General features: G+C 52.1%; 9 protein-coding genes across 10 annotated transcripts; 5 read left to right on the plus strand and 4 right to left on the minus strand.

Moving 5' to 3' along the window:
* Positions 1-140: 140 nt before the first annotated feature.
* On the plus strand, positions 141-1,609 carry PV05_06811 (uncharacterized protein). The gene has a single exon (XM_013459584.1). The coding sequence runs from the start codon at positions 208-210 to the stop codon at positions 1,351-1,353; it is 1,146 nt and encodes a 381-aa protein (XP_013315038.1). The 5' UTR covers positions 141-207; the 3' UTR covers positions 1,354-1,609.
* PV05_06812 (uncharacterized protein) lies at positions 1,392-6,153 on the minus strand. The gene is made up of 3 exons (XM_013459585.1): positions 5,854-6,153; positions 1,962-5,796; positions 1,392-1,911 (listed from the first exon to the last, which is right to left on the minus strand). The coding sequence occupies exons 1-3, from the start codon at positions 6,016-6,018 to the stop codon at positions 1,649-1,651; spliced, it is 4,263 nt and encodes a 1,420-aa protein (XP_013315039.1). The 5' UTR covers positions 6,019-6,153; the 3' UTR covers positions 1,392-1,648.
* Positions 6,154-6,341: 188 nt separating this feature from the next.
* PV05_06813 (uncharacterized protein) lies at positions 6,342-8,843 on the plus strand. Its single transcript, XM_013459586.1, has 3 exons — positions 6,342-7,220; positions 7,272-7,429; positions 7,480-8,843. Exons 1-3 carry the CDS (start codon positions 6,933-6,935, stop codon positions 8,669-8,671), a joined length of 1,638 nt encoding a protein of 545 aa, XP_013315040.1. The 5' UTR covers positions 6,342-6,932; the 3' UTR covers positions 8,672-8,843.
* Positions 8,844-9,038: 195 nt separating this feature from the next.
* On the plus strand, positions 9,039-11,351 carry PV05_06814 (uncharacterized protein). Its single transcript, XM_013459587.1, has 3 exons — positions 9,039-9,654; positions 9,703-9,975; positions 10,025-11,351. The coding sequence occupies exons 1-3, from the start codon at positions 9,100-9,102 to the stop codon at positions 11,171-11,173; spliced, it is 1,977 nt and encodes a 658-aa protein (XP_013315041.1). The 5' UTR covers positions 9,039-9,099; the 3' UTR covers positions 11,174-11,351.
* Positions 11,352-13,488: 2,137 nt separating this feature from the next.
* Positions 13,489-15,951, plus strand: PV05_06815. 2 transcript variants are annotated; one of them, XM_013459588.1, is made up of 3 exons: positions 13,499-13,517; positions 13,852-13,926; positions 13,977-15,951. In XM_013459588.1, the coding sequence occupies exons 2-3, from the start codon at positions 13,853-13,855 to the stop codon at positions 15,139-15,141; spliced, it is 1,239 nt and encodes a 412-aa protein (XP_013315042.1). In that variant the 5' UTR covers positions 13,499-13,517; position 13,852; the 3' UTR covers positions 15,142-15,951. The 2 variants fall into 2 exon arrangements, with proteins under 2 accessions (XP_013315043.1, XP_013315042.1); XM_013459589.1 differs by having other exon boundaries at positions 13,489-13,926.
* Positions 15,952-15,968: 17 nt separating this feature from the next.
* PV05_06816 (uncharacterized protein) lies at positions 15,969-18,990 on the minus strand. Its single transcript, XM_013459590.1, has 3 exons — positions 18,163-18,990; positions 17,648-18,111; positions 15,969-17,594 (listed from the first exon to the last, which is right to left on the minus strand). The coding sequence occupies exons 1-3, from the start codon at positions 18,535-18,537 to the stop codon at positions 16,859-16,861; spliced, it is 1,575 nt and encodes a 524-aa protein (XP_013315044.1). The 5' UTR covers positions 18,538-18,990; the 3' UTR covers positions 15,969-16,858.
* Positions 18,971-20,703, minus strand: PV05_06817 (uncharacterized protein). Its single transcript, XM_013459591.1, has 2 exons — positions 20,035-20,703; positions 18,971-19,982 (listed from the first exon to the last, which is right to left on the minus strand). The coding sequence occupies exons 1-2, from the start codon at positions 20,376-20,378 to the stop codon at positions 19,022-19,024; spliced, it is 1,305 nt and encodes a 434-aa protein (XP_013315045.1). The 5' UTR covers positions 20,379-20,703; the 3' UTR covers positions 18,971-19,021.
* A 656-nt stretch (positions 20,704-21,359) lies between these two features.
* On the minus strand, positions 21,360-23,929 carry PV05_06818 (uncharacterized protein). Its single transcript, XM_013459592.1, has 3 exons — positions 23,533-23,929; positions 22,927-23,456; positions 21,360-22,879 (listed from the first exon to the last, which is right to left on the minus strand). Exons 1-3 carry the CDS (start codon positions 23,843-23,845, stop codon positions 22,250-22,252), a joined length of 1,473 nt encoding a protein of 490 aa, XP_013315046.1. The 5' UTR covers positions 23,846-23,929; the 3' UTR covers positions 21,360-22,249.
* On the plus strand, positions 21,526-22,091 carry PV05_06819 (uncharacterized protein; the record flags this gene model as incomplete). The annotated part of the gene is made up of 2 exons (XM_013459593.1): positions 21,526-21,765; positions 21,831-22,091. The coding sequence occupies 2 exons, from the start codon at positions 21,526-21,528 to the stop codon at positions 22,089-22,091; spliced, it is 501 nt and encodes a 166-aa protein (XP_013315047.1).
* Positions 23,930-24,860: the final 931 nt, after the last annotated feature.

Consider the following 24,860-nt stretch of genomic DNA (forward strand, 5'->3'; position numbering starts at 1 on the left):
CAGTTTGATATCGAGCGAGCGAGACAAAGAAATTCGAAGTTGGAGAACAAGAACGAGAGATTCCCCGCATATCGGAACGTTGACGCATGAACATGAACGAGCCGCGGTTCAAGATTCAAGTATCAATTGTCACTTTCTTTCTTCTACGCTTTCGCCTTGTTCTTCCTCTTATACCCTCCCGGCACCGTCTCGTCATCATCGCCCACTATGTCCAAGAAACCCGCTACGCCCAACCCTGTAGAATACACCTACGCCGCCCCCAGCACGCCCAACACCGGCTCTACCGCGCATTCAATCCCACACCCGGAACCCATTTCCTCGACGACGTACCATATCGCGGGCATCCTTACCACCGTGTTTGGCCTGTCCGAACTAGACCCTTCGACCACAGATGTCGCCGTCCTGTGGCTTCTGCACCCGCGCCTCCAGACGCAGAAATGCATGGCCCCGTTCGCCGCGCATATCATAACGGACTGGAACAGCCGAGCAAAGGCCAAAGCCAAGGGGAAAGGCAAAGGGCAAGGGAAAACAAAGGGGCTGATTGCCGTGTCATTCGATCAGCGCAACCACGGCACACGTCTGGTCGACCCGCTGTCGAACGAGGCCTGGCGGTCGGGAAACGAGCGTCACGCTCAGGATATGTTCTCATGCTATGCGGGCACGGCCCAGGACACGAGTTTGTTGCTGGACTATTTGTCCGCGTACGTCTTCCCGCACGGCGAGAGACGGATCGTGCAGAACCTGGTGCTCGGCATCTCCCTCGGCGGGCATGCGGGGTGGCATGTCCTCATGCACGATGCGCGGGTCAGTGCCGCGGTCGTCACCATCGGTTGTCCCGACTACGCGCGGCTGATGAGCGATCGGGCGAGGCTGTCCAAGCGGAAGACGTGGCTCGAGACCGGCGGCAGGGAGTTTCTGGGCAGTTCGGACTTTCCGGGCGCTTTGGTCGATGCCGTGCGACGACTTGACCCCGCGGGACTACTATGGTCGGGATCTGGTCTGACCAAGACGCCTGGCCAGGAACATGGCGAGAATCTGAGTCACGAGGACAAGGAGAAGGTCATGCCGCTAATGGCAAGGTGTTTCGGGAACAAGAGGATCCTGAATCTCTCGGGCGGGAGTGATAAATTGGTCAACTATGCGCACAGTAAGCCCTTTATGGACTGGCTGAAGAAGGCCGCCGGGAAGGGAGGCTGGTTTGAAGGTGGAGGCTTGTATGTGGAGGATATTGTCTACCCGGGCGTCGGGCATGAGGTCCCGCCGGCCATGGTGGATGCGATGGTGAGGTTTGTCAATGAGACGCTGGAAGATGAGAGGCAGATGGATGTGGGGAAGCTGGGGAGTAAGATATGAATATCAGGCATAAAGTAGATATAAAAATTAGATCTCAACGGGAGGGGACGGACGAAAAGCGAGGGTCATCATGGTGGTAGACTTAAAGGCGACTCACTCGTCGTTCAGCAGGGCCGCCCATCAAGTGCGCCGCGATGGCTTGAATGTTGCTGATGAGGCGATGAGGAGCTCTTTTGCATGGACAACTTGTCCAAGGTCATCATAGCATTTGCGCCCTGTATAGGACATGTTCGGCCTCAAAGCTCGTAGTGTCCAGTGAACACATCCCCTGATTCCATGTAACCATCGTAGCTGACTATCTTCTTCCACCCATGCTTGCAGCGGTCTGCATGTTTTGGAAGATCAATTTGAACCCATTGCATAGATCCCTCATCGTAGGATATGGTGTCTTCATAAGCTCAAACCCCTGCGGGATCACTCTCACACTCCAATCCATGAGCTTCGCCTTTTGACCAGCTTTGAAGATAAGGTGAAACTGTCCGGGTCGTTCTCTATTGATGCAAAATTGATACATCGACCGCTTGGGGTTTGCGTTGGTGTATGTGGTTAGCCACTCCTCTGCTCAACAGTCAGTACTCTTCGCTCCATATTGATACGGTCTCGCATACCTAATTGAGCCTTGGACTTGTCCTGGAACTTTTCATTGCCACACATCTCGTCCACTTTTCGTGCCATGGCCTTGACGTGCAGCACGATAAGCTCGTCCAAGTCTGAATAATTATAGCGCCCACCGATTCTCAGAGTTCTCCCCAGGGAGAATTCGTTCTCTTTGTCAAGCTCCAGAACATCAATGTGCTGGAAGATGCCGTCAGCCACTTTCCAAGTCACGGCAAGATGGTCATTTCCTTTTGATGACGGGCGAATAACCACGTCACCACGGTTTTGACTGCCCAGATACTCTTCTGCCTGCTTCGCGTTAAACGGCCGGAAAAGAGGGTGTTTGATGACTCGAGTGACACGACCTCCAGAGTCGGCCTTTTCCTCGAGCAACTTCTTATCTGCAGCTTCCTCACGATCGTCCCATTCGTTGTAATTGCGGTCGCTATGGTTGTATCTCTTGAAGGATCTTTTTGTCTGATCTTCTCTCAAGCTGACAGTCACCACAAAATCCTTGCGATTGATCGAGGTGATGTGTGCTTGCACAGTCTGATGGATGGTGTAAAGTTGTTTCGGCGAGACTCCGCTGTCCGACCACTGACCGTCTTCAACGATAGCGTCCAGGCCACAATCTAGTTTACCTTCGATGTGAGTATCACTGACCCGCTTCAAAGAGATAGGCACATTCATGCCCTTCTGTAATGATTCTCTGGTCTCGCCAGTCAGCATTGTGAAGACTTCTGACTCGCCTAATGTACTGCGGAATGGATTTCGCAGTTCTTCGTAAGGCTCGTTGAGTTCTGCACGGATATTCTCCAGAGTGGTTCGCTTCTTCGAGTTAAGATTCTTCTCCAGTTGCTCGGCGTACTCCTCAAGGACGAGATCGTTGACACGCTCTTGCGCCTCTTCCCGAATCAATCGTCGAACGATAGCGCCAGGTCCGCCTTCTTGTCGCTCGGCCTCAATATCCTCTTCATCGAGTTCAAGAGCGTCAGCAGCCATTTTGCGAGCAATGTCGTAGTCTTCGGGGTGCACACGTGTTGCGTCTAGGTATTCGGCCTGTGGCTCCTGCATGTCGAAGTGTATATGCAATGTTGATGCGGCGTTGCTCCATACTTTGAATCCCATCGCAGGATGATTCTCGTTCACACCGAGGAGGTCCTCACGAGTACTGACATACCCGCCATTGAGATGTATGACCTTGAGGACATGCGCTGCCTTTCGCGGGCCCAAGCCAGCAACGTACGGGAGAAGATTTGCGACAGACATATCACTGGCAGCTTCATTGATGTCGACTCCAACCATGTTAACAACGTCAACCAATGCCATGTCCAGCTTGCTTAGAAGCTTTTCCTGAGGAAGAAGGTTCTGAGCTGGATGGAAGCTGAGTGAGACAAGGTCCCTACCCAGGGCAGCATACTCTTTGAGAGGGTCTTGCATGTACTTAGCCAGGGCCACGCAGTACAGCGCTAAGGGTGGGAGTCCAGGATGGTCTGTCTTGCCTCGGTCGCTTGTCTGATACATCCGTGCCACCTCATCGTTGACCAAGATGACTTCCAACAATTCGCTGCGATCTCGGTCATCCTCATCTGCAAATGTGGGACCACGCAGATCATGGTTTTGGATAAGGGTCGTAATGTTCGCAAGAAGTTTCCGTGTGTCCGGAGTCCACCCAGAAACCCCAACGACTTCTGGCTCCCTCCGACGAATAACGTCTATCAGGGCCTCCACGTCTTTACCATCCGGAATGCTGCGTTCCCGATCGCCAGGACCTAGTTCCTTAAACCGGCCATGCTCAAGAACCCTGCCATCATCCGACACATACGCCCAATAAATTGGATCACGGCCAGGAACACCTCCTCCACTGGACAGAGTCAGCACCCGAGGGGTCGTGCCTTTTTTCATTCCACGTGGTTGATATGGTGCTTGGTCAAGACGTGTGGTAAATTCTTCTCGGCATTCGGTGCCAATGACGTTTTCGCATTGCTCTTTGAGGTTTTCTTTGACAAGGCGCCCCATGAGCTTCATTACCTTATCTACCGCAATGGACACCACGTCGCGGCGTTCAGCATTCCACGCATCCGCAACAGTGGAGTAATTGTCGGTTTCAATGTGCTTGCACAGTTGCTTTTTGAATGATTCGGGATTCTTCAGACGGACCTGAATGTTCACCAGACCCTCTTCTTCGGCCTTCAGCATCTTGAGGAAAAGATCAGGCCTCTGGAAGAACGCTGCAAAGTCCTGGTTCTTCAGGTATTTGAACTCATAGTACGGATGCTGCTCGTCGATTTTGCGAAGACCCTTTTCAGTCCGATGGCAGTCAATGGCCCCATCGGTGTAGACGGATTTCCTGATATAACCCCTAAACCTCGGGCTCATCACAAATTCTTCAATGAACATGGACTTGGCCGCTTTGAGTACTCGGGAGGATGTAGGAAACTCATCGTCGATCAGTGTGTCTGCAAGATGTTCCGGACTGTCACTGGGGTCTTCCGTATATGTTCGAACACCTTCTCTGGCAGCATTCTGCGCGAAAGCGTTTGCGGATATGCCGAAGGCACGAACAAGACCGAAGGCTTTGGAAGCGCGTATTTCCTCGTAGACGGTTTTTGTGGAGGCTTTTTTCTGAGACATGTTGACACCATTCGTGTCGCCATTCGAGGTCAGAGCCAGGTCCTTCAGCTGCGAAGCATACTCGAAGTAGAGGTAGTCCTGGAGGTCTTGCAGCTCCTCCATCGTGGCAGCTAAAGGAAGCATTTGCTGAAAAGTCTCATCCTCGGGGACGTTGGCCGATTTCAGGTCTTGATATGTTTTCTGTAATGCTTGTCTTTTTTCGGTAAGGGCGCGGTATTTTAGGTCATGCTCGAAAATTTGCCATAAGTCGCGCTGAACAAGAAGCCTGGTGGCATCCGCGACTGTCCGTGGAGTGCCATCTTCCTCCCTGCCCACGACTTTCTGGACGACATGAAGCAGATAATCTTTCCGGTTTTGAAATATGAACGGTACTTCGTAGTCGTCTCGCACTAGAAATTCGAGAACATGGGCGACAGCCCGTCTGAAAGGTTCATGAAGTTCCGAGGGGAAGTTTTTGGTGGGAAGCATAAGTTTGGATATCCAGCCAGCCTCATCTTTGAACTCATCCTCTGTAAGTTCAACATGGCGATACGCTTTTCTGGCGAGCTGATGCCGTTCAGGTTCGTCGGCGTATTTAATGGCGTTGTCTTCGTCTGTCAACATCTTCTCGGCGAGTTGCGAAGGCTCAAAGACATCCTTGAGATCAAGGTGCTTGTCCTTGGCAGCTTCCTCTTCGTCGGCTTCCTCTTCCTTCTCAAGCGCGAAGTCGTAGTCGGTGCCATCACCGAAAGCTGCACGGAAGTCTTCTAACGCAGCTTCATCGAGCCCCGCGACGTCTGCAATACCAAGGTCTGGAAGGCCTCGGCGATTGGGCCGAGCCACTTCTTCATCTTCTCGTTGTCGCTGTTGTTCCTCATCTGAGAAGACATCCTCTTCAATAAAGTCATCGAACTCATCCTGCAAACCGCGACGATCTGGCCGGCTTCGGCGATTGTAGTCAACAGCCTCTTCCTCTTCATCCGAGTGGCCAAAGATATCATTGACGCCATAGGATTGCTGTGCATCTCGGTCTTCGCGAGGGCCACGCTTTAGACGCTTGAATTTGGGTTCGGGGGCTTCTTCCGTAGGTTTCAGGCCGATCAGCTCCAGATCTTCTTCGTCGAGGCCTTCATCTTCGCGCTCTTCACGGCGACGTTTCTTGCGTTCGCGTCTTCGTTCTCGGCGGGCTTCCTCTTCTTCTTCGTCTTCATCCACGATGAAGCCTTTCGCAACCTAGAAAAGAATGTCAACGCGTATCACCAAACATGCGCAAGTGAGAAGGAGGCCTACCTCCGCTGCGGCTTCTTCGTCGTCATCGTCTTCCTCGTCCTCAGAAGAATCGTCAAAGCGACCATTGGCTCCATTTTGCCGGTTCCTCACTTCACCGGTCTCCTCATCAATAGATTCATCCTCTTCTTCATCGTCAAGGACTGCGCGATCGTCGATGAGATCCATGCTGATGGCGGTTCGAGTCGAGGAATGAGGGAATAGGATTGTCGAATGTAAGATGGGGAGGAGAAACAGGTAGCAGGGAGTAGCGCCACAGTCAGTCGCACCTCAAAGACAGCACCGGTTCAGGATAAAGTGCTGTCAAGCACATCTAAAGGACAAAAGTCACAGGCATTCGCCTAAGTTTCTCTTTGAGGGATTCTCCAAACAGCACCGTTATGGCCCTCCGTAGAGCCCACGAGTATTACGGAGAAGTACTTGCAAGGGCCAGAACTTCCAATGTGCAGATCCCACAAGCCCACTCCTCATTACTCGTACAAGGTTGTGCAGACTGCGGTACAAGCCTCAAAGGAAATAGGCGCCTTCGCTTGATCTACAACTAACCAGATTATTGGCGAACCATCACGAACTACAATCTTCTTATGTGTCGAACTATTTGACCAGTATCTCGCCTGCTTCTGCTTTAAGACGTCAACGTACGTGGTCATTGTCCCAGATCCTCACTGGACCGTTTGCATAGCCCCTATCTTCAGTTTCACCATTTCGATCTACGAACTTCAAGAATCAACTTACTCCCACCTACTCCGTCAACTTCAGCTGTTTCTCTGCAGCATTGTGATCTGTCTTGGGGTTATCGATGCATGCTGGTCTTTGTTTACAATTCAACGGCCTTACATAGCCGGAGAAAGTCTGCTCTTACTGGCCCTATTGTCGTCTTGTTAAGCGCCTCATGGATCAGATTGTCCTTGCGTTCTGGGTCTGAATAGCCGCCCATTTCACTGTCCTGCCCATATCCGCTCCTACAGCCTCGACTGCACATTCTGTACCTCCTTCTACCACCTCACCCTCCTTATATCGGACCCGCTGCGAACTCGGCATCACGGAACCTTTCTCGACGGCTTCCAGAGACAGCCAGCATCATGTCCGACCAGTTCAAGGCCAGGACGCTGAAGAGAAAGAATGTCAAGGGTTTGGCGCTGAGTGCTCCGCCGCCGAGGACCGCCAATCCGTCCGAGGGAGACTCACAAATACCGGGTGCTTTGGGAAATTCTGAGAGTGACCGGACAGACACACTGGAGATTGGCTTAGAGTTCAAACTTGACCTCAGGAGCGAAGATCTGATAGTCCTCAAAGAGCTGGGTGCTGGCAATGGAGGTACCGTCAGTAAGGTCATGCATGCCTCGACCAAAGTGGTCATGGCAAGAAAGGTGGGCACAAGACCTCGTTGAAATATCTCCCAAGTGCTAAGTAGGCTGCAGATTATTAGGGTCGACGCAAAAGAAAACGTCCGCAAGCAGATCGTGAGGGAGTTACAAGTCGGCCATGACTGCAGCTCCCCATATGTCATCACATTCTACGGCGCTTTTCAGAACGAAGCTCGAGATATTGTGCTCTGCATGGAATACATGGATTGCGGGTACGTGCTGTCATATATACCTCATCAAGCCATCACTGACATTTGGCCAGATCTTTGGACCGTATATCCAAAGACTTCGGTCCGATCCGTGTCGATGTGCTTGGTAAGATCACCGAATCTATCCTTGGAGGCCTTGTATACCTTTACGAAGCACATCGTATAATGCACCGTGACATCAAGCCATCAAATGTCCTGGTAAACTCCCGTGGCATGATCAAGCTATGTGACTTTGGTGTTGCCACCGAAACGGTCAATTCAGTTGCAAATACCTTTGTCGGCACCTCAACATACATGGCACCGGAACGAATTCAGGGAGGGGCATACACCATAAAATCAGACGTGTGGAGTGTGGGGTTGACAGTAATGGAACTGGCCATCGGCAGGTTTCCCTTTGATTCCAGCGACTCTGCCGCAGGCGACAGAGCCAGTGCCGGACCGATGGGCATCCTCGACCTCTTGCAGACCATTGTCCATGAGCCAGCACCGAAACTCCCCAAGAGTGAAGCCTTTCCCGCCATCCTGGAGGATTTTGTGGCCAAGTGTCTTCTGAAGAACGCGGACGAGAGGCCGACACCCAGGGAGCTATACGACCGGGACAACTTTGTGCAGGCTGCTAAACGGACCCCAGTCGATTTGCAAGAATGGGCCGTGTCAATGATGGAAAGACACAATCGGAAATCATACTTGGCACCTCCAGCACCAAAATCACTGAAAAGCGACGGTACGAGCTCCGACACTTCATACACGAACTCGGCCGCTTCAACTTCATCCTTCGCTAGCGACATCAGAGGTACCCCGGTAACTGCAAGACGGTATGCAAGTCCTACCTCTGGCAATATTACAGTTGCCGCTCCACAGTTCGCTTCTCAACCAAGTCAACATACTCCGACAGGAATCGCGGAGAGATCACCTCCTCCTCCTCTATCACTACAGCACTTGTCACTGGAAACACGAGATCCTCTCAGCGGGTTTCCCAATCGTGCTAACCGGCTAGCTTTCAATGAACGCGACAACATTCCGGAACCTGCTTCAGCGATTGAGCCTTCGCAACGACCTATGTTTCCACCAAGAACCAGCAGCAGCAACTCTTTGGTAAACAACAGAAATCCTCTTGCGAGCCCACCACTGTCTGTACGGCCACCACCACCGAGCGGTCCTTTACCGCCACCTCCAATGAAGGATCTACCAGCGCCTCCATCTTTGAAAACTGCGGAGATAGCCAGTCCACGCCGGCTTAGGTGATTGGCAACAGGCGACGTCTTCTGAATTTGTTTAGGCATGAGCGTGAAGCATAACTCCGGGCGAATTGGGAGACATAGCATCGGCTGTAGCATTTGTGCAGGCGTACATCATGGATCTTCGCAACTTCAAATTCAATGTAGAGCCGCAACAGACTTTTTAGACTCGAATTAACACGGTGTCTACTCGTACAAAGTATCCTACCTAGGTATCTGGGTGTTTGCAAATATTGGTCGGCAGGCCCTACGCGAGGCTGTAACCACCCCTCGTTGTTTCCCACTTTGTTAAGCCTGATTATCAGCTGGCGCCGCCAAGAATCGCGAAGTTCATTGGAGGCTGCTGCGGCAGCGAGCCATGGTCAGAGTCGGCAGACAGAGCGCAGTCGTACCAACAGAGATCACACGTTGTCCGATCACGCGAATTGTGTGTATATGATGGAAGCAACTTCTGCCAGAATGGCTTCCAGGAACCAGTACCAGTTCGACGGCTTTTCTCCCCCTCGATCGACCCTACAACGCTACATATACAATGCCTGCGACCCGGTCGCCAACCTCGAACCCAATCTAGCTTTGAACCTCGAGATTGTCGACCTGGTCAACTCGAAGAAAGGCAATGCACCTCGTGAGGCTGCCGTCACCATTGTCCAACTCATCAATCACCGCAACCCCAACGTCTCCCTGTTAGCACTTTCCTTGCTCGATATATGTGTCAAGAACTGTGGATACCCGTTCCATTTACAAATCAGTACCAAAGAATTCCTCAATGAACTCGTCCGGCGGTTTCCTGAAAGACCTCCTGTGCGGCCGAGCCGGGTCCAGAGCAAGATCTTGGAAGCGATTGAAGAATGGCGGCAAACGATATGTCAGACGTCGAGGTACAAGGACGATCTGGGGTTCATAAGAGATATGCATAGGCTGTTGCTGTACAAAGGCTATATGTTTCCAGAGGTCCGGAGAGAGGATGCTGCCGTACTCAACCCAAGCGATGTAGGTACGATGTGATGAGTGCCGGCGATTAGTGCTGATAACATACAGAACCTCCGCTCTGCTGAAGAGATGGAAGAGGAAGACCGAGCAGCCCAATCCGCGAAGCTACAGGAGTTGATCCGACGAGGGAGGCCACAAGATTTACAAGAAGCCAATCGTCTTATGAAGGTGATGGCCGGCTATGATACAAGAAACAAGACAAATTACCGGGCAAAGGCAGCCGAAGAGGTCGCAAAAGTACAACAGAAAGCAAGGATCCTGGAGGAGATGCTACAAAACCACAAGGAAGGTGACATTATGGGGGATGGAGACGTCTTCGAAGTACGACCCCAGCCAGGGCGACTGATTTTGAGTTGCTGACCATCGACAGGAGCTCGCTGCGGCACTTCAGAGTGCACATCCAAAGATCCAGAAAATGTGCGAAGAGGAATCGGACGATGCAGAAGCAGTTGCCAAACTCCTCGAAATCAACGACAGCATTCATCGGACCATTGAGCGATACAAATTGATGAAGGCAGGGCAAGTCGAGGCCGCCAACAAGATTGCCAAAGGTACACTGGGGACCACGACTGGCGTGGGCAAGAATGCTGCAAACGAGTTGTCCTTGATTGATTTCGACCCGGAACCTTCAGATGCACCGACGGCGTCGGATACGAACGGGTCTCTTTCACTCCTCGACGCTGGAACAACGGCACCTGCGCAAACACAATCCAAACCACATACTGTTGAGGATGACCTGTTAGGTCTGTCTCTAGGAGACAGCAGTTCTGGACCAGGATCTCTAGGAGCCATCTCACTTGGACAAAGCACAACATTTTCAGCACCGTCTGGATCTATTTTCTCCAGCGGCCCGAATCCTCCTCCGAGTCAACAGCCCCTGCCTCAAGCCTCGCCTAAACCGAACTATGACGCCTTCGCATCTCTCACCAGTGCTCTGCCGTTGTCGAAGCCAGCGACTCCTGTACCTATGGCGCAACAGCAAAGGCCGGCAAGCCAGGCACCTGTCGACCCCTTTGCGTCGTTAGTGTCTTCGAGCTCGAGGCCTTCAACACCGGCCCGACAGGCAAACACTCAGCAATCAATGCCTCAGTCGATGGCGCCGAAACCAGCTAATGTGGCGGCACAGGCGGAGGAAGAATGGAACTTTGAATCTTCCTTACCTGAAAGTTCCCTGGTCAAGGTGTTGGCGTCCTCCATTGAAATTGATTTTGAACCACGACGACCCGCAGGTGCTGCACACATTCAGATAACCGCGAGGTTCTCCAACACGACCCACCAGCGCATTACTGGCTTGCATTTCCAGGTGGCAGTAGAAAAGAGCTATTCGCTTCAACTCAAACCACAAACCGGGCGCGAGATGGCACCAAAAGCACGCAATGCAATCCAGCAAGAGATTCTTCTCAATGGTGTTCCTGTAGGCAGAGGAAACGGGGTCAAGATGCGATTCAAGGTATCCTACGAACTGAACGGGCAGCCACAAGAACAACAAGGAAATGTGCCGCCATTAGGCATCAATTAGCGCGGAGAAGCGTTCCGGAGATTGTAGGGAAGCATTACGCGCCGGCTTGAAAGGCTGCGGGCCTCGAGAGAGATTGGGACTTGACACATCCGTAGCCATGGTCCAAGCACCCAACTATGAAATGTTGGATCTTTCGTCAATATGCAATTTTGTCACCGCCGCATCGCTTCTTAATTAAGGTGTGATGGTGACAACCATCACTCAGAGTGGCTTCGTGACTCGTAAACTTGGACTGGAAAGGCGGGAGGACCGTCATGGGCCTGGAGACCTGAATGAACTTTTTCCTCGACCCGTGGAGACGGAGAAGACCAGACACGAGGTCGGACCATGGTGGTACACTGCTAGTGGTGCTACAGATGCTAAAGGACGACGGTCGAAGCCAGCTGATTCGCAATGATCAACCGATCAACGCGCGGGTAACAGATCCAACTACAGATCCGATCTTGCAGATGCCAGGAACCTAGGTCTGGGATGGGATCGAGGGAGAAGGAAAAGGCTGTCCGGGGCGTCATAGTGGGTTGGAGGATTGGAGGACCGACGCCCAGTGGAGCAGCCGCATCTGCGAAGATAGGGGAGATCAGTGAGATATAGAGAGAATCGGCGATCTGAACGCAGTTCCCAATGGTGGGTGACTGGCTGTGGTTTCAGGATTTTTATCGCACCTCGCCGGCCACCCAAGATGTACCGCAGTATTTCAAATCTATCACACTATGACACTATGTCAACTTAACGTTCCCGAAGGGATGGAGCCGGTGACATGGGCACGGACACGCCTGGGGAACTTCCCTTGAGGAGGCACAGAGGCCACCCTCACCGCGTCGTAGCTTGCACAACAATATAGAGTAATATAACATCAGTCGCTCTGCATTTTCCAGAACGGTGCAGGCTGTCGCGTCATCTATCGGCTCATGCAAGATCCGGAAGACCCTGCGATCGACGAGGTAGAGATGGTGGTCACAGTCAATTACTCTCCCTCCTCCCGGCATGGCTGCTTCTGCCGTGCCAGCCGAGGCTCAACGTTCTGCACGGGCCAGGATGACGGCAGAAGGAGGCGAAGTCGTTAAGGTTGTGCTTGTGGTTGCTGGCAGTTCTGTAGACGGCGTGAAGTCACACTAAGTTGAGTAGCGACGAAAGATGTCTTGACTCTTCCTGCACTCGCAGAACGTGGCCAGCATGCCGTCTCTCCCTAGGTATGCTGGGCAAGCCAAATCCCTGAACAGATCTCAGGTTGGCTAGCATCTTGCCGCCATCACCGCTCTGACTGACAAGACACCCCTACCCTGGCATACGAGAGACAACCCCTATGGTTAGGATATTAGTTTGTGATGGGAAAAATACAGTCACTCGTGTCCTGCTGTGCTAGGTAGCATCACATCGTCGGAGCTGTCAGGACTTACCTAGGTAAGATTCAGCGGTATGTGGCCGTTGGGTCCTCGACACGATACCCGAAGCCACGCTAAGATCTGGGCTACCCCATACCTGGTCAAGATGAGCATTCGTCCGAGATCTCCAGTGCTGACATTGCTGAGAGGGCTTTCAACTAACGATTGCCTTGATCGCGGGATGTCGAACTGGGGCTCCGATGAACTCACATCCACAAGTGCCTTACCTTTTGTTCGGAATCCAATAATGGGTGGTGGATGTCATCAGACGGGAGGATGTGTGAGGATCGGGGACATATGCACCACTGCACCTACCTAGGTAGGTGATCTGGAGGCCAAGTCTTCTGTCCGCAGTGTCCGGCTTATTGCGCCGCCGGAAATGGTTTACGAACGAGCGAGGAGGTTACGATCGCCGCCTATGATCGCCTCCTATGATCGCCTGGGCTCCAGCACGTCCCGTCCAACTCTTTTTACCAGACAGGTGCCAGGGACCTTCCAATCCGGGCCTGGTCTCCTCTGTCAAGATCTTGTCGATACACGAACCCTGGTCCGGTAGGGCGAATGGGTTGTTCGCATCGACACCATGCCATTTGGAATCCCCCATCTTGGTCCCTTTTTGCTCTTTTTGCCTTTGCTTCGACATTTCTGCTCTGCCGCTGCAGTTCATTTCAGCCAACCACAAGTCCACAATGGACGGCCCAGCATGAATTCCTCCTGCAAATTCGTTCTGGAGACAACCAGCGCACGGCAGGGGAGGTCCCCTCAGCCACAACTGGCTCGCGATCTTCGCTACAATGCTTGCTCCGTGATCCTCCTCCCTTTCCTGAAGCATGGCCGTTGTTGCTATCGACGCTAACAGTGTCGCTTGCTCAAGCGTGTCCACCTGTCCAGCGACAATCGCTCGTAACTATGTGTTCTAACTCCGCTTGGAAACTTTCTCATATGCACCTCCTCCCTTGGCCGTAAGTCGTCAATCCCAGCAGCTTTTTACTTCCTGCCGACATATCTACTTCCTGCTCTTTGCCACTTTGCATCTCACATATCTGTGCTCTTCATCCTCCAAACATCCTTGATCGTATTGTCTACACTCAATCGTTGTGTTGTTTTGGGGATTTCACTCTTAGCAGGTAAAGTCATCAAGCTTCGGGAATAATATCGCCTCTCGCGACCAACAACAACCATCTCGGATACGTCGGTATCTCTCAGCATCTCTTTGCCGACACCCACAGTCCGGAAAGCTACCACCACTGAAGCTGTGGCTGACATCCTCGGACTAATAGTCAGAGTTTACCACAGTATGCCGCCTTTGAGGACTACAACGCCAGCCAAGGCCATCAAGACCGAAAGAACGCATGAGGAGAACCAGGAAAGGTTAGCAGATCCCCGTCCCCTGTGTTGCTACGTAGCTAACCCAATGCCAGAGCATACATTGCTGCGTCAAGGAGAAGCGATCGAAGTCTAGAGGCTCGAGTAGAATCAGCACGAAGAGCTTCCGAGATACACAAACACCGCACTGGTCGCTCACTGCGTGTCACTGAACAAGATGTCATCAACGAGGAGATGTACGAAGAGGAGGATGACGATCTGCCAATGCAGTACCGTCGGCTTACAGCACATCTTCAGACTGGTTCAGCCGACTTCAATCGAAGGCTAGCAGCATACCTCACCAACCAAGTGGCAATGCGGACCGCAATGGGGCAGATGGTGCACAACTCCTATGGACAATACCCCAATGCACCATACCAACAGAATTCGAATGTGTTTCCATCCCCTATGCTACCTCCCCAGAACATAGTGCAGTCACCACAATCTAACTATCGCTCCTCGCCTTATCCGAATCCTCACCATGCCAACTTCAGGTCGAATCACGGCAGAGCACATTCCATGGCATCAGTACCGAACCAGAACCAAGGCTCAACGTCGCCACCGACGACCTCCGAAACTACCATGGTCGATCAACGGCGGATGTCGACTCCAGCTGCCATCAATCACAGCGATGCCAAATCAGACTCGGAGTACATGAGACAAACTCAGTCCGCCACCAACTTTCCGCCACTCTGGCAAGACATGGGTCCGTTCACCACGTCTCTTCCACCTGAGTCACAGCAGATGCTTGCCCACGCGCCAGGCTTCGACTCCAATGACCCCAGCTACGCCATGCTGATGCAAGGTTCGGACCAGTACATCTCGGACCCGTACTACCCATGGCACGACATGCAAGGTGGCATCAAGGGCATGCCTGTCCACCCATCACACTACCCGGGCATGTCAGCGACGCTGGCACCTGCGGCCCTCGAGCATGGCGTTCGCGATAGCAAAGTGGATAACACCACAGCCACGACTACAAGCTCGACGCCTGTGGCCATCAACCAGCCGCTCACACCTAGCGCGCCCTCAGCCGGGCTGGACTTCAACTTCAGCCAAGATAGCAGAGGGTTCGGTTTCGGCGGCGCCGGTCTGGGTTCGGGACAGGCGACGCCCGCAGGAGAGGGTTTCTGGGACCACTTCGTCATGGATGGGTCCTGGGAGGATGGAGTCGACAGCACCACTCATGCAAACACACCGCTCGAGGGCGTAGGAGGGTGAAGTTGATCGCGCTAGCATCCCCAGCTTCTGTCCCATATTACCGACATCCACTTCGGTACTCCGGGTTCACTACTGGCCATCCGAGGCGCTTTTCAATCTTTCCCACAAAGTCATCATATTTATATCGACATTTTTATCAGTATGAGGATGCATGAGCACGAAACACGAACTTGATAGTGGGTTTTCCTTGGCGGTCCAGGCGTTTCTACGTTGCCTTTGACTTACCGATCCGGTGTGGCTCTCTCTCTCTCTCTCTCTGACTTCGCGTCATGATCGAGTGCTTGCAAGGTGTACTTTATAATTCGACCTCGACCAACGTCCCTATCATCTTCTTTAGGGTTCAAAACTCCAACTTCCTGTCCCATGGTAATCTACCCGGGGTGGGACATGTTCTTAGGGGACGGGGTTCTGCGGCGGCCTTTTTCCGAAGTGGTGTCGTCTTACGGCTTTTTATGGACTATGTTATGTCAATGCCAGAGCAGCGTCGTGGCGCTTTCATGTACTCAGGTGGGCATATTTGGCACCAATTTTAGGGTGGTTAATCTGAAATGATGGCAATGGTATGATGATAGGTAATCTGAATGGTACTGGCAAGGGTATGGCGAGACGAGTAGAGGAGGACATAGTCAGAAAAGACAATCGGTCTCGAGTGGTGGAAGGACATGGGTGGCTTAATTTTTTGGGCGTTGGGGGGTTGGGTGCCATCGGGAAGATGAAGCCAACAGACAACAGACAACAACGAAATTGAACAGCGGATTCGCATGGTGAAGGAAGCATGGAGAAACAAAAGTAAGGAAATTTAGAAAAGAAAATATTCTTCTCTCCCAATCTGCTTCCCCTTCTCTTATGGTCCTTTTTCGGAGTCAAAGAGTACCGTTGGGCAAAACGCTCGCCATCGTCGTCCACCGTAAGTTAGATCCGGTCCCTACCTTAGGTATTCGCATCAGGCACTGTTGTCATTCATTCGAATGTATAGTATTCACAAGTGTGAGTAAGTAGAGAAGAACGGAAAGACTTCAGGACTGCAGCGTTTCAGACTTGACACTTCAGACTCAAACTTCAAGACCAGGTCAAAATATGAGTACAGCACCGTTAGCCTCGAAAATCCAACAAGGCTCGTCCAAAGGAGCACTACTTATACTTGCACTTGCACCTGTACTTGCACTGTACTTGTAGATAGCGTGATAGCGTGATCTGGGTAAAAATCAAATAAAGTCTCAAAGACCGAAGGGAGAGTGGATCGAACAAGGAAATTCTTGATCTAAGGTAACTTGGTCGACGTCTTTTGTCCACGAATTTCCTAGGTACGACGTACAGTAACCTGGAGTAAAAAGGGGTATCTAAAGGCTATGTATTGGACAGCCGTGTTCCTTCGATGGCCCATATGGCGAGTCAAGTGTCCGAATTCGAATTCCCCGGACGCCAAACTATTGAAATATCAATTGTCAGGCTTTCTTGCTAAGAAAAAAGAAGATCTGAATCACGATCGCCCAGGGGTTGACTCTATGCCTCGCGCACCAGCCAGTTCAGTCGACACAGACCCCGAAAGAATGTCCGCCACGACGGTTGCGAGCTCCAGTCTGGGGTAATTCGTGGAACCCACCTCGTGCTGTCTCCTAGCCATTCTTGTCTCCAAGTAACAAGTGCCATACGATATCTTCGGTCGTGCCATCTTTCCTGTTCAACCTGTAGGCTTCCTTGACGAGTCGCCTGAGGGCTATGGCCTCAAGTTGGAGCCTTGCATCGGTCTAGAACCATTGTCGAAACTCTTGCGCACACTGCTGGAACTGCTCCGTCTTCGTCGCATGCGCAGCTCATTCGGGTCCACCGCGGAGGTCAAACCACCCGCGCGAGCAAACAAAACCAGGATATCCGTCAAACTCACCACACCGACGAGACGTCCTGAGATGCGTGCGCCTGGCAATGATGAAGCCGAGACGCTGGGCCCTGAAGGGGCGATGAAAGGTGTCTTTGGCGAGGAGTCAACAACCGTGGTTCCAGAAGGGTCGGAGGGTGTAGATGTGGCGGATGGAGTTGTGGCATATGATGAGGACACTGAAGAAGAGTGGCTCGATGTTGGAACAAGTGTCGCAGATTGTAGGGATGGCGTTGGCGGACCCGAAGAGCTAGGTGACACAGGCTCGGTGATCCACATGCGGTGAGATTTCGTGGCCACAAGTTTGGCGACGGTATGTGCAAGTGTAGAAAGAGGAGTGACGTGGAAGACCGGGAAAGAGTCTTTGCCCTCGTACATACCGCGGGTGGACAGGATGACGGAGATGAAGTGGATGCAAGTGTTCTTCAGCAGAGGTAGAGAGGAGGACTTGGTGAGTAGTCGGACGTCGACGTTGGAGATGTTGCCGATAACATTTTGGTTGTGGTCGATGACGGGTAAAGAAGACACGCCCTCGTTCAAGAGAAGCGTGAGAGCTGCCGCGAGAGGTTGATCGCCGCTGGAGACTGTCAGTTGACTGCAACAGATCGAAAAGTGTTGGAGAATACTCACTTGATAGCTACGACATCGTTGGACCCGATCTTGAGATCGCGAAGATGCTGAGTAAACAACTGATCAAGGACGGGGAAGCTTCTGCCATTCTCCCATAGGAATCTGATCAGCATGCTCTGGCTCAGTACTCCCGTGGCTTCTTGTGTAGATTCGTCGATTACCACCACTCGATGGACACCCTTGCCAAATGTCTCAATAGCCTGAAGTAGATTTGCCTCCTTGCTCAAGAAGGTCAACGGCTCTTTCTTGCTGATGTCTTTGATGTCTCGTAGATGAATGGCTTTGCCTTCTCGTGCCCGCTGCGCCACCTGTTCAAAATCCTCGGCGTGTTCATCATCTGGGTGAGCCAGTCCGACGACTAGCAACAGGTAGGCATTGAGGTCTCGGTAATCATAGGTTCCGATCACAGGAGAACCCGCCTTCTCGCGGATGAGGACAACAGGGACACCGGACTCAACGAGGACCTATCGACATTAGATTCGAACCTTAAGAATCAGGGACGGCCTTCGTCGTACCTTTGTAGCTGCTTCCACGCCCGTGTCAATGTCCACAAACCTCAGGTCGTCGGCATTGACCAGCTCGTTGACTTTAATTGTTGTCCATTCGCGTCCAGCAAACCTAGGGTCTGGCTGTCTCGCTGGAGGGTTGTCTATTAGATCTTGCACAGCCGATGACGACATGGAAGATTGTCTCGACGAGCGAGGCGAAGGAGGATGTCCTCTGAGTTCATTGAAGCTCTGACGGTGTTGAGCAGCTGCGCTGGACATGGAGGGTGGAATGCGCAATGACGGAGTTCTACTGGCCGGTGATACCGTGTCCATACTCGATCGCGGAGACACGGCGGAAGAGGGAGGAGAGGTGGCAGGAAGATCACGGTTCGGCGTCGTCATTTTGGGCGGCTTCTGTATCGTGAACGGTGACTGTGGGACTTGTAGGTCGGGGAGGAATAGTAAAAGGTACTTCGCAGTTAGAGGCGGGACGGAGAGTCGCGGATCAATTGGCGGCGAAGATCATTTTTGTATGCACTGCAGGCCGCTAGTCCAAGATTCAAGGGTGCTTGAAGAGTGGCTATATCGTGACTATGATTGAGAAGAGTGAATTATTAAGTAACGTGGTTTGCGTGTCTGTTGCTCATGTGAGCATTGGATCTAGACCTGGGTGAGAGTATGTTCTAGAGACTCTCCAACAACTGCCCATTGAGCCGTTTCTGCCCGCTGCCGCTGACGTCGGAGCGGAAAGGACAAGGCTGGGCACTTGACGCCACGGAAATCTCGTCCCGTTCAGCCTCGTGACGAACCGGGATCAATAACACCAGAAGTCCCTCTCTCTCTCTCTCTCTCTCTCTCTCTCTCTCTTTATCGTACTTTTTACAGTCTACAGAGTCTGGAACTCTCCCAATAGATCACTGACGCTCTTCCCGCTTTGTTTCGGCACATAGCCAACCCGGGTATTCCTCTTCGGTGCCGTTCCCTGAGGTGCCATGTCCTGGTTTCTTGCTCTCTTGGTTTGTTCACGGCTGCTGGCTTGCGCCGCCATGGACCTCTCTTCGTCCCAAGTTCGCCTCTTTATGTTCTCGAAGAAAATCGTTCGTGTCGAAGGAAAGTCATCAACAATGTGCCTCCAAGGACGGGGCGTTCCCACTTCAACCTCGAGCAATGGTAGTCTTTCAACCAGATCTGGACGCCCTGAGTGTGTCAGGTCTTTGAAGAGCTCCATGCTCTCGTCATAGAAGCCGGGAATGTACCCCAGCCCAGGCTTTGCGCTTTCAACAATGGGACGCAAATCCTTCACACTCCTCTTAGCACGTCTTGCTTCCCAACCCGCAGCAGTTGAGAGAGGTTCCCAATCGCGTCTGTTCCTTTGATGCATCTTCGGACAGTCTGTGACAACAATATAGCACAGCGACGGGAAAGCATGAACGTATTTGAAGATCCACTCAGAAAGAAACTCCTGCCATCCGAACAGAATGACACGGAGATGCTGAAATGCCTGGCCGGCTACAGCAAGTTCTGCCCAGGATCGCATTACTCGTTCATCAAACGTCGAGGAACGATTGTCAATGCTAATCTGCCCGTCAGACAGGTCCAAGACTGCCAAGTTCGTAACTTTGTGAATGGCCACAAGTTCTGTAGTGCCTATCTGCTTCGTGTTCGGGGAGACTCGAAGACACGTCAACCAGCTCAGGTCATTGGACGTGATGCCGGCGAAATACTCGACGTATGGCAAGACTGGCGTGGGGATGTCTACACGGAACCTATAATCTGGCTTGCCAAATTCTACAGAGCTGGGATATGCCGTGGCAAAAGTCCGCCAGGCATACAAACTTTCAGCTCTCCTGAACAATTCGTCAATGGTCAACACGAATTCATCTCATCAGAATTTCATACCTGGATACTAGCTGCTGCCAGACTCGCATTGCCATCGGCCACGGCACAGACGCCAGATGATCCGGTGTGAGATCTTCAAAGTGCCTGGCGACTGTGATTATGGCCGTCTCGGCCAGGGAACGGGCGCCTTTCTCATGACGCGACTTCCTGTTGGAGACTATTTGGTTCCTCGGGCCCTTGACCCAATCGACATGTCTCTTGCTGTTAAAGCGGACTTCTACTTCTGAAAAGACCTGCCCTGAGTCTGGATCGTATTTGTGCTCGGTTCCTGGCTTCGTTGTCGATACAGCCGGTCTTGGTCGGCCGCTGACATAGTAGGGCTTTCGTGTTGCTGTAGACTTCATAGTGATTATTCGAAATCCCACGATTTCAATTCCCGAAGGCGACTAGATCATATACACCGCCGCAAGTCACAAGCAAGAAGCCCTTATAGGCCTGAGATGACGGACCTCAGCAACTTGGTCATCGCAAGAAGAGACTCCTTTTTCATGTTGCTTGAAGACACAGATTGAAAGCGTAAGTAGACAAAGTTGCCGATGATCGGTATCTTCTGGACTTTCACCTCCACTCCGACATGCCAATGGTCATCGAGAAAGCGAGGAAAGTTGAGTGTACCGAGAGAAATAGAGGATAGAACAGTGATTTTTCCGTGAAATTGCCACACTCTAGCAGTCAGGCAAAGATACTAAGAGGAAGGAAATTCACATCCGGCTCAGCCCTCTTTAGGACGAGGAACATGCCGCCCTATCCGATGTCTAAAATAGGTTAGTAGCGACAGTGACATCTCATCAACCCTCAGACCAATGAGATAGTCAGTAATCTGTACGAGGCTCGACAAGGCTACTGGAAGCCCTACCGAAAAATTGTATTCCATTGCCGCCCGTTCTTCTCAGACAAGTATTGAGCGAACCAAGGTACAGCTACATAGGTAAGAACTGCAGATCAACAGATTCAGACGAGCCAAGGAGGCCTACAGCTTTCCGTTCACGGTTCGGACATCGATCCCCGGCACACATGAAACATGAAATACGGTGAGACAGTACGTGGATAGCACATAACCAATTCAGCGGCCACTTCATTCAAGACGTTCCATCAGGCCTAACAAAAGACGGTCCACTGGGGAGGTTGGCACCGTGCCTTATGCGGGTGGACCGAGGTCCGGCCTTACTGGATGCATCAAGTCTTTTCCCAAGACAATCTGATTACTCATCAGCCATAGAGAAATAACAGATTCCTATGGCATGGTGACCGCAGCTGAGCACTTCAGCATGGTCCATGTGCGCGTGAGCAGCTCGAACTCCTCGGTAAATTCAACTGCGCATTCGTATCGAGAGTCATCTCTGCATTTACTGGGTGGACGCCTAAAGCACCGAGACATAAAAGTGAGCACACACCTAGCCCTCGGCTTCGAAGGTACCATCGTGGTCCTCCATTTGACACTTCGGCCAAAACGAGCATACCTTTCAACCTTGTTCATTCAGAATATCGACAATGTCCTTAATCATAATCAACCCTGAGAGGATCGCTCAAGTGCAAACAACTGTTCACAAATTCGTCACGGACTTCTCGAAACCACAGTCGACTGATGAAGATGTACAGTCATTCCTCTCGGTCTACCATCCAGACATCCATTGGTCGGACCATGCATTCCTCGTGACCCGTGTTGGACACGAGGCTGTCTTGGGACTCTACCGCGCCTGGAACCATTGTAATCAGCCCTTTCGAACCGAGGTAAAGGTACAGATCAATCTCTTTCCTCTGGGGCTGAATGTTTCTTCGCTAATGGGGCTGCAAAGGCCATAATCCCTACTGCCTCGGGTGCTATTCTCGAACTGATCTGGATTGGCCGCTGCGCAAACGACATTGTCCGTCCCAGCGGCGAGGTGGCTGTCAAGGCTAGCGGGAAGGACTATGTCTGCCATGTGTGCCTGATTGCGGAGATCGATGAGCAGGGCCGCATCACCAAGATGGATGAGTATTATAACCGCCGATGGGATGACGGTATCCCACAAGAGAAGTACGCAGTGCTGAAAGGTGCCAGTCTCAAGACTGAATAAGTAAAAGGGCTTGGTGTGGGTGGGGCCGATATATGTAATGCACAATCACAGGCCTCATGCCACACGCTTCGTGCGCCCTCAATGCGTTTCGTGCGCTGGACAGTTGTTTCGCAGATTGTGCGAGTTGCGGTTGACTGAAAGATCGATCGTCCCGACGGCTATCGCGGCGTCGGAGCGTAACGTGACATCTGCCGTAGTCGTCGTCCATACTTGTAGAATAGGATAGGAGCGGGCACGAGAAGGACACATAAGAAACCAAGGACGCTCGTAGCCCACGGCACGCCCATATGTCTGTACATTCTTGGTGCTGCGAGAGGAAAACCAGCCGCAACCAAACTCCTGCAACAGGTGTTTACAGCCAGAGCGCTAGCGGCAGACTCGAGGTAGATGTCGACAATATACGCGACGCCGTTGGTAAATATCAGCATGATCCCACTACCAATAAGTAGACCTGCAATGATCTGAGGGACAGGGGATATATGGCTGCTGGAACACCACCCGAACCAAAACAGCCCAGCCGGCAATAGGACACTGCCGAGCATGATTGGTGGGAGACGGTCTTCGGGGAGCACTGATCCGCGAGCTCGTAGCCGTGGTCGATAATATTCCCGCGAGTACCACGCCACTCCGACGGAGGCCACCAGTACGCTGACGAGAATGCTGAGGAATGGCAGAGAAGCCACGCGAGGATCCCATCCTCGACCTTCAGCGAAGCTATAAGGGAAAGCGTAGAACGTAAGGTACAAAATGCCGTAGACGATGGATATGTACAGCGTCATGACGATCAACTACAGGAGTCAGCCACGGTACGAAGGGAAAGAACGAGGTTCCTTACCATAGGCTCAAAGCAGAGCATTTTTATCGGCTTGACCATATACTTGCGGACAAAGATTTGAAAAGTTGGAGACTGCTCATTGCCGTCCTCATGCGGAAAGCCACCATCGTTGGCTAAACGTGCCTTTCTATTCGCTCGTGCCTGCAAGACAGGCCCATAGGTCTCAGGGACGAACAAGAAGGCCGGTATGCCTGCGCCAGCACCCATAATAAGGGTAAGCCATGCGGTCCAATGCCAACCCAGACTACTCTCTGTGAGGAGACTGCCAAATATAGGGCCTAGCGTAGGGCCGATGTAGACTGCTGCGGAATAGACTGCAGTAGCAGTGCCGCGTTCAGCTGGCATCCAGAAGTCGGCGTACACTGCGCTGATGAGTGCCATAGGTGCTGCGCCGAAACACCCTGCTAGCAGTCGACAGACCAGAATGGTTGGCAAATTGTTCGCAACGCCTACAGGAATCTGCAGCAGTGCCCATATGAAGAATCCGGAGAACATAGGAAGTCGGCGACCCTTGAGCTCAGATAGAGGGCCTGTGTAGTTGCTCGATCGTCAGTACATTTTCCTCGGAGTCCAGAAGAAGTACCAGAAAGAGAACGGACAACATACCCCAAACAATCGGTCCAAAGGCAAAGCCCAGGACATAGAGTGATACTCCCAGTACTGCGACACTTTCACTGACATCAAATTGTTTCGTCGTTACAGGAATGGTCGACGACCAGACTGAACTGCCGAACGTGACAGCTGCAGCCATGCCGCCTAATAGCGTCGTCATTGTCCATTTCCGCCACGCTGGAAAATCGAAAGGACTCTCGAAGGCAGCAACACTTTCGAGGTTGCTGTCGTTGTGGCTTTCGTGCTTTTCATGCCGCGCTTCATCTTCCCCACCGCCACTGACCTGCCTCTCAGCGTCACTCGACATTATTCTGCGTCGTATCGGCCGCCGCAAGATGATCCAAGGACCACTTCAACGACATGGTGTGAATTTTGACATGTCGGAGGAAGATCTGAAGTTGAAGCAGTAGTCCATTTCAAGCCTGTGGGATCACGTCTCGGCTGTGATGGACTATTTCAACATTAGTGGGTGGAAGATGCCGTCTTAACCGCAGACCGCGGCAATAGTGAGCGGCAATGACAGAGCGTGATCTTGACTCCATTTTTCCTCAGTCTTCTAGGGAATGACAGGGCTATCGAAACGTTAGACGGTGGCTTCAATCTCGAGATCTTGAGTCGTTAGCAGCCGCCTATATTCAATGGTACAGTCTGAAGAGCTGGTCTTAATGCCATCTGAGAATGGGGATTGTTTTGCGAGGCGTGCGTGAGCATGGTATCTCACTACTCGTGGAGAGGGCGGGCTGATGGGCTTTGTACTATGGCGGAACGCGCTATAGTCAAACGCCAGTAGGCGCGATCCAACGCGCCAATGCTTCAACACTCGCTCTACATTCATTCTATACTCGTACGTCGACATGCTAATCTTGCCGTTATTGCCACATTCGGAGGCCCTCTTCGCGAACGACTCAGCATGGAGGCCCAATCGAGATCGACCGTTGTGCAGTTCCTACCTCGCGTGGTGTTCCGATGTGCGAATCATCCGCACCAACCCTACCTCGAGGAGACGGATGGTATTCCAAGCGGTCCCCCGAGTTCATGTGAAGCTTCGGTGGCATTACAAGCCTCCTCTTTGTGTCTCTTCATTCAGGTTTGAGGCCTCTTTGGTGACGTGTACTTGTTAGTCGTTTAATGAGGGGCGTATCGATGCTGGACGATCGTTAGTACAGTCACCATCAAGAAAGTAACTGGGCTTTGACACCAATTCCTCCAGCGCACCCAGGATGAGCTGAGAGCCGACCTTTCCCGGCTCCAAGCATTTGGTTGTCGGCTAGTTCCAGGTCGTCCTGATAGCTGTGCAAGAGCTCTGGCGCGATTTCGAAGAC

The sequence above is a fragment of the Exophiala xenobiotica genome, assembly GCF_000835505.1.
Source record: "Exophiala xenobiotica strain CBS 118157 unplaced genomic scaffold supercont1.4, whole genome shotgun sequence".
Lineage (NCBI taxonomy): Eukaryota > Fungi > Ascomycota > Eurotiomycetes > Chaetothyriales > Herpotrichiellaceae > Exophiala > Exophiala xenobiotica.

Excerpts from the sequence above, each read along its gene's own strand:
- PV05_06817 (XM_013459591.1), bottom strand. The coding sequence starts at position 20,378 with ATGAAGTCTACAGCAACACGAAAGCCCTACTATGTCAGCGGCCGACCA. Across the intron at positions 19,983-20,034 it reads TGGCAGCAGCTAGTATCCAG|GAGAGCTGAAAGTTTGTATG; the intron begins GTATGAAATTCT and ends CGAATTGTTCAG.
- PV05_06816 (XM_013459590.1), bottom strand. The coding sequence starts at position 18,537 with ATGACGACGCCGAACCGTGATCTTCCTGCCACCTCTCCTCCCTCTTCC. Across the intron at positions 18,112-18,162 it reads GCGTGGAAGCAGCTACAAAG|GTCCTCGTTGAGTCCGGTGT; the intron begins GTACGACGAAGG and ends TAATGTCGATAG. Across the intron at positions 17,595-17,647 it reads AACGATGTCGTAGCTATCAA|CGGCGATCAACCTCTCGCGG; the intron begins GTGAGTATTCTC and ends GACAGTCTCCAG.
- PV05_06811 (XM_013459584.1), top strand. The coding sequence starts at position 208 with ATGTCCAAGAAACCCGCTACGCCCAACCCTGTAGAATACACCTACGCC.
- PV05_06815 (XM_013459589.1), top strand. The coding sequence starts at position 13,853 with ATGCCGCCTTTGAGGACTACAACGCCAGCCAAGGCCATCAAGACCGAA. Across the intron at positions 13,927-13,976 it reads CATGAGGAGAACCAGGAAAG|AGCATACATTGCTGCGTCAA; the intron begins GTTAGCAGATCC and ends ACCCAATGCCAG.
- PV05_06813 (XM_013459586.1), top strand. The coding sequence starts at position 6,933 with ATGTCCGACCAGTTCAAGGCCAGGACGCTGAAGAGAAAGAATGTCAAG. Across the intron at positions 7,221-7,271 it reads AAGTGGTCATGGCAAGAAAG|ATTATTAGGGTCGACGCAAA; the intron begins GTGGGCACAAGA and ends AGTAGGCTGCAG. Across the intron at positions 7,430-7,479 it reads ATGGAATACATGGATTGCGG|ATCTTTGGACCGTATATCCA; the intron begins GTACGTGCTGTC and ends ACATTTGGCCAG.
- PV05_06814 (XM_013459587.1), top strand. The coding sequence starts at position 9,100 with ATGATGGAAGCAACTTCTGCCAGAATGGCTTCCAGGAACCAGTACCAG. Across the intron at positions 9,655-9,702 it reads CCGTACTCAACCCAAGCGAT|AACCTCCGCTCTGCTGAAGA; the intron begins GTAGGTACGATG and ends GATAACATACAG. Across the intron at positions 9,976-10,024 it reads GGGATGGAGACGTCTTCGAA|GAGCTCGCTGCGGCACTTCA; the intron begins GTACGACCCCAG and ends GACCATCGACAG.
- PV05_06818 (XM_013459592.1), bottom strand. The coding sequence starts at position 23,845 with ATGTCGAGTGACGCTGAGAGGCAGGTCAGTGGCGGTGGGGAAGATGAA. Across the intron at positions 23,457-23,532 it reads CTTTGGACCGATTGTTTGGG|GCCCTCTATCTGAGCTCAAG; the intron begins GTATGTTGTCCG and ends GCAACTACACAG. Across the intron at positions 22,880-22,926 it reads TGCTCTGCTTTGAGCCTATG|TTGATCGTCATGACGCTGTA; the intron begins GTAAGGAACCTC and ends TGACTCCTGTAG.
- PV05_06812 (XM_013459585.1), bottom strand. The coding sequence starts at position 6,018 with ATGGATCTCATCGACGATCGCGCAGTCCTTGACGATGAAGAAGAGGAT. Across the intron at positions 5,797-5,853 it reads ACGAAGAAGCCGCAGCGGAG|GTTGCGAAAGGCTTCATCGT; the intron begins GTAGGCCTCCTT and ends ATTCTTTTCTAG. Across the intron at positions 1,912-1,961 it reads CAAGTCCAAGGCTCAATTAG|AGGAGTGGCTAACCACATAC; the intron begins GTATGCGAGACC and ends ACTGTTGAGCAG.